At 37.8% G+C, this 6,530-nt stretch overlaps 1 protein-coding gene across 2 annotated transcripts in view; it reads left to right on the forward strand.

The window, feature by feature from the left end:
• LOC122667175 (asparagine synthetase [glutamine-hydrolyzing] 2-like) overlaps positions 1-6,316 on the forward strand; it is a 32,046-nt gene extending 25,730 nt beyond the window's left edge. For both annotated transcript variants that reach the window (XM_043863401.1, XM_043863400.1), the window contains 8 exons: positions 2,168-2,329; positions 3,353-3,433; positions 3,536-3,757; positions 4,419-4,553; positions 5,350-5,430; positions 5,517-5,603; positions 5,736-5,843; positions 6,015-6,316. In XM_043863401.1, coding sequence (XP_043719336.1) covers positions 2,168-2,329; positions 3,353-3,433; positions 3,536-3,757; positions 4,419-4,553; positions 5,350-5,430; positions 5,517-5,603; positions 5,736-5,843; positions 6,015-6,251 — 1,113 coding nt within the window. In that variant the 3' untranslated portion in view covers positions 6,252-6,316. The remainder of the gene's footprint in view (positions 1-2,167; positions 2,330-3,352; positions 3,434-3,535; positions 3,758-4,418; positions 4,554-5,349; positions 5,431-5,516; positions 5,604-5,735; positions 5,844-6,014) is intronic.
• Positions 6,317-6,530: the final 214 nt, after the last annotated feature.

Consider the following 6,530-nt stretch of genomic DNA (forward strand, 5'->3'; position numbering starts at 1 on the left):
CATATAAATAATCAATGCAAATGCAATGCAGTATGTCTTTGTGCAACCTATTTTACATGCAGTCTAATGCATTAAATAAAAGCTAGAAAACTACATGCTCTAGGTATAAAGGAAATGATGCATGAGCATGGCATTCAGCACAAAGTTGAAATTAATGTGATAAACACGCAGGAAATTAAGGTCGAATCCCCTTACCTGTATTGGAGTCTAGTTCAACTAGGGAGTTCTCCAATAGATCAGCAAAGCACACAAAGACAGTAGAGAAACAGACCTAAATATCATGACAAAGCAGTGTTTATTAGGTCCATGAAGTGTCAGGGCAAACCCCAACATAACAGGGCATCAAGGGCTTCGAAAATGACCAGCCGGATGCAAACTCCAAAGGAGCCGGTCGACCTCCTCTGGGCCTGCAACTCCATCCGGGAGTGTGTCCGAATTTCGGGTTTTTCCTATTTTTGGGCAGATCCTTACATGCAAGGGTAAATCTTGGTGTTTCAACACCATATTAAGGTGGGTCTACCTACATAGGGGTTCAATTTCATAAACAACTTCCTAATTTTGATAATTTCAAGAATTAAACCTAATTAACTAGATTAGGGTTTATGAAATACTATTAAAAACAGCAATACAGCCTGCAGACTTGATGAATTACTGAATTTCAGGTCTCATAAGGACAGAAATTGTTTCCAATTAGTCCAAACATGCTCAATCTCTAAATCCCATGCTTGGTCTTCAAGCTTTAATAGTAGAATTTCCTAATAGATGAACTAGAGATGGAGAAGAAGTGAAATAAAGAGGGAGACAGCAAGTATTCAAGGCTTACCTTAATATAGGAGCAGGAAACAAGGTACAACAGCCTTCTAATAGAGTCTCTAAGTTCAATTTCAGAAGTAGAAGGTAGGTTGTAGGGTTCTTCTTCGTCTTTTCCTTTCTTCTCTATTTTTCCTTCTTGCTTTCTGGTTCTTCCAAGAGAGAATTCGTTTCTCTCAACCCCTTTAGTTTGTTGTGATTGTAATAGTAAAGAGAAGGTTATATATATATATATCTGGTAATGGCATTTAAGCACTAAAGGGCATTTCAGTCTTTTTGACTGAAATTAGATTTAAATCAATTTCTATAACAGTTTATATATCTGAAATTTGTATTTAATACACTATTCTATCCATAATTCGATGCCGGGCGACATTAAAGGTCATCCGAGTACGGGTAACTATCGGGGACAGCATTGCCTACTGGGAAAGTGGGTCCCACATGATCAATTTTACTAAAATACCCCTGAATTTCTATTTGGTTGTACACACAATATGTATAAATTCATTTAAAATAATACTTGCAATGTTTTAATTTAAGGAAAGGCTCTGCATAGCCATCAATCCAGCATGCCAAGCTTATGTGTTGTCTTCCGTTAGACACCTCAGACTCATTTAAGGCCACGGTAGTTGGCTGATCGAAATGCCTTTAAAGACGAGTCATGAGATAGGTCTGAATTTCTTAATCAAGACGGCCCACAACTTAGAGGCTAGCATGGCCAACTATTGAACCAGAACCTGAAATCACACAGGTTCCAAAAGTTCAAATTTATTCGGAAATTTGACCGGGTTTCACAAAAAGTGTGCTTGAACCCAACTTGTCATTTTGATATAAACACTCAGATAACATGGCAAAGCTGTAGATAATAATTGCTGATAAAGTAAAAGAATTTGCAAAATATTTAGTAGAATTTTCATTTCTTGTAGATAATGGGGGCATGAATATACATTTAGGAGGGTGCGTATATGTTGTCTAGTTTTTTCTGGGAAACTTCGTCATGAAGAAACACATATAAGCTGACACAGATTTCTTAGTGCTCATGTAACCTAGAATAAGTTCTTCTTTAGCACTTCCTTTTCGGTTCTCTATTCTTGCAGTTATCTTACATAATGTAGTAGTTCTTTGCTCAGATATTATAACAGCCATCAAACAAATTCCTGGTAAAAAAAATTAGATTTTTTTGCTATTATTTAGACGACGAAGATTTTGGGGGCTTAACTAATTAACTCTCTTTTGGTGTGCCTCTATTAAGATGACGAAGTCCAAGTTGTTTATTTAAAAGTAAACATTATTACTTGCCACTTTCCGCTATCTCGATATCTTGGATTTTTTCACATTTAAGTTTTAATTCATGCAGGCTGTAGTAAAGAGACTTATGACAGATGTGCCATTTGGTGTACTTTTATCTGGAGGACTTGACTCGTCACTTGTTGCTGCTGTGGCTTCCCGTTACTTGGCAGAATCCAAAGTTGCTAGGCAATGGGGATCAAAGTTACATACCTTTTGCATTGGTTTGAAGGTCATTAACCTATCCATTTTCCAGAAGTGCTTCAACAAATTCACTGTGTTTATGGTTTACAATGTGTACGATGGTACTTGGCAAGTTGAAAATAATTTTAACAAACTTGTATTATTTGTCTGTTTGTGTGTTTGTTCTTTAAATGAAGTAAAGATCTATCTTGTTCGGAGTATCAGTGTATCACAGAAACAACCCCCCCGCCCCAAAAAAAAAAAGGGTGGGTGGGGGAATGGGAGGACCCTCCAACCAATTTCCTTTGTTATTATTCATATTATGCTCTTGTTTGATAGTAATTGGTTTTGTGATGTTTTGATTTGTAAATTTGGACGGTTTATACCATGTAATGAAAATGATTCAATTTTCTGGTATTGCATTGTACTCCTAAGGGTTATATTGTTTATCCAACATATCATTCATTGGGAAGACTTGCTGATTACTCAACTCAATTTCTAAGTCTCAAAACAATTGATAATGGGTCTTCACTGCCTTAAAAGATGACCAATCTGTGAAATGTGTAGAACTCTGTTGGGATCCAGTTCTTCGGGTATGCTTTGTATCTGCTGTAGGCAGACTTACTGATGCCAATAATCTGATTTCAAACTCTAGGGACAACCACTAGTGGGCATTGCTGTCTTAAATATGGATGCTCTGTCAGGTGCTCAAAAGTTGAGAATCACATTCAGCTCCTATATACATCTCTCAATGTTACACATTCATGACACATTTCTCCTCCGTTTTCCTTTTCCACCCCATGCATCTCTACCCAAAATGTTGGATCAGACTGTTGTTTCTATGGTCGATGCTGGACAAGAATTAATTTGCTTCTAGCTCATTGGTTACTTGCATAAGGGTTTTGCTTTTCTCAAGTATGCATCTCCTCACAGAATAAAGTCCACAATACTTTGTTGATAGTTGTACGCTAGAGGTTTTATTTTAATCTATCTATTTTCTGGTAGTATATATCTGGTTAATTTACACTTTAAACTTGCTTATTTTTCCAATGTATTTTTTTTTTTGGTTCAGGGTTCTCCGGATCTTAAGGCTGCAAGGGAGGTTGCAGATTATCTTGGTACTCACCACCATGAGTTCTACTTCACAGTTCAGGTAGTATCTTCTCTAACTAATGTCGGAAATAAGAAGAAAAACAGATTGGGTTTGTCTTCATAACGCAGGATGTTGAAGGTTTTTGTTTCTTTGTCATATCAGGAAGGCATAGATGCAGTCGAGGAAGTCATTTACCATATTGAAACTTATGATGTGACAACTATCAGAGCCAGCACTCCAATGTTTCTAATGTCTAGGAAAATAAAATCTTTGGGTGTAAAGATGGTTCTTTCTGGAGAAGGTTCTGATGAAATTTTTGGTGGTTACTTGTATTTCCATAAGGCACCTAACAAGGAGGTGTTTCATCAGGAAACATGTCGAAAGGTATTGCATGCCAAGAAATGCTTTTTTCCTGTGCCTGTTTTTGCATATTAAGTTATATTCATAAGCATTATGGTCTAGTTTCTGGTTGGTGAGAAATATTCCAAGTATCTGAGTCTATGGATATTATACATATTATCAGATTGCTTATATATGCTATGCTTATGGCAGCAAATTCGACCTGGCCAGCTGTGCCCAAAATTTAGCTTGCCTGGCACAAGGTTTAAGCTGGTTGGATGGGTTGGGTTGGGTCTGGGCTGTGTCCTGATGCCAAATTTGTATTTGGGTTGCCGCAATGTAAATATGTAGGTAGCTATTGGTAAGATGTCTTTTACTGTTTTACATGTTACTTTCATGACAAGAATTTCCTTGATTGCCCACCTATTTATGTCACATAGAGGCTGATCTGGCATATTTTAAATAGGTAGGCCATCCCATAGCTTGGCAATCTGATTAGTTTCTGGCCCATCTCATCTCTATGGTCCAGTTTGTTGTGCCTGTGTATTAAATGTATGATTTTACGAGAACCATAACCCGAACAAGGTGTTAGGGATGTGTGTGAAGTTAGGGCTGGCCTGAGTCTGCTCCATGCAGTGACAGTTTTCTACTTATCATGCTTCCTACATTTGTGTTGTAAAGTAGTGGTTGTTTTTCATTTTGTCAGATTAAAGCTCTTCATCTGTATGATTGCCTAAGGGCAAACAAATCTACTTCAGCATGGGGTGTGGAGGCTCGTGTTCCATTTTTGGATAAGGATTTTATAAATGTTGCCATGGACATTGATCCACAGTGGAAAATGGTAAAGATGTTATCCTTAACTGTTCTTGTTATGTTATTTTTGTCCTTGCTTAGCTGCAAAATCACCCCAAGCATGTTCTTTGATTAGAGGTCATTGAGTGTTTATGGATGCACGGAAACTCGTTTTAATCTGTCATCTATAACTCATATTTTTCTATATATTTAAAGGTTGCCCAACACAAGGCTGCCCACCTATAAGGATAGAAGCTTGAGCTTACTGACCTTAGAAATATGGCCTCAAGGATTAAAAGGTCTTGAAGCCTTTCAAGTCCTGCACTTGTATGTCTTGACTTGTGTTCCTTTATGAGTTCCCTAGGCCCTTATATCTGTCAAAGGTCCATCATAGTTCTTATTTATGTTTTCTTGTTCATGGATATATGCCAACTATTGTCCACGTGTCTATATCCATATTAAGTGCATGCTGAAGGTAAGAACAAAGATGAAAGTATGCAGTTATGTTTTTCCGGGCCTCTGTGTCCAGTTTTCATCAGAACGAAGAAGAAAACAGGGAACCGACAACCAGAAAGAGGCCAGTTGTTCAACCCTTAGTTTGACCTGCTGGTACATCCCACTTCTTAAACTATGGTATGACCTACCTAGCTTGCTATGAAAGCGAAGTGTTTAAGAAAACTCATTTAGCTAATACTCATAGTTTGACCGAAAATGTTGCAAATTTGTTTGTATGCTGTATATCTCAATAATTGTTAAGTTCATATCTAAATTATGATTGTAAAAAGCAAATATGAATTTATGGATTACCTACCTAATAAACCCCAATGCTTACAAAATAATTACAGGTGAGACCTGATATTGGTCGCATTGAGAAGTGGGTTCTACGCAATGCATTTGATGATGATCAGAACCCATATCTGCCAAAGGTTTGTCATGACTTATCTGTCTTCATTGCCATTTTCGGTAGTTCTAATGTTCTTCCAACTTCCAACTATCATTTCTTCGATTTCAGCACATATTGTACAGGCAGAAGGAGCAGTTCAGTGATGGAGTTGGATATAGCTGGATTGATGGTTTGAAGGATCATGCAAACAGACATGTACTTCACTGCCTTGATATTTTCAAATTGTAGATAAGAACTGAGCTGTAGCAAGTGGTAACTCATTTATGTTGCCACACAAATCCTTTCCTGAACTAATTATCCAAATGGTTTTCCTATCCTTATGGCCAGATCTCAGATGCAATATTGACTCAGGCAAGCTTCATTTATCCAGAAAATACACCCACAACGAAAGAGGCATACTACTACAGGACTATCTTTGAGAAGTTCTTCCCCAAGGTCTGGATGATGTGCTTCCTGCCATACTTCTCTTTCATTTTTTCGTGAAACTAAAATCTTTTGACAGGAGATGCAACTTCGTATAGGACCACTTCTTTCTTTTTTCTTTTTCATTTTTGTCAGTTAAGGCCTGCAATTTTTTTGTGTGACTAAATTAATCCTTCTGAACAGAATGCTGCAAGGTCAACAGTTCCAGGAGGTCCTAGTGTTGCATGCAGTACTGCTAAAGCACTAGAATGGGATGCTGCGTGGTCCAAAAACCCTGATCCCTCTGGTCGTGCTGCTCTCGGTATTCATGATGCTGCTTACAATCAAGCAGTGGACTCACTTTCGGTGAATAATTCAAGTCCATTCCTCAATATTCCTCAGAAATTGCAGGAAGGCGGGGCTGCTGCCACAGCTATTTGATTGAGGTTTCAATGCTTATTCATTTTTTATATTAAGCTTATACTAGGGTTCCATTGCCAATGTGTTAAAGGTAAATATTTATTCTCACTAGGATTAGTTTCTACATCTTTTTTTTTGGGGGGGGAGGGGGGTGGAGGGAGTTGGTGTAGTGCAAGGAAACACTTATCCAACATCTTTAACCGACCGATTGAATAACTTGCTGTATACTAATTAGGTGATCATTGTATGGGTGATCAAATTAGGTGATGAAGTCTTCTTTGCAATAGAGCTGAGTAACGG

Source organism: Telopea speciosissima, chromosome 7 (genome assembly GCF_018873765.1).
Source record: "Telopea speciosissima isolate NSW1024214 ecotype Mountain lineage chromosome 7, Tspe_v1, whole genome shotgun sequence".
In the NCBI taxonomy this organism is placed as follows: Eukaryota; Viridiplantae; Streptophyta; class Magnoliopsida; order Proteales; family Proteaceae; genus Telopea; species Telopea speciosissima.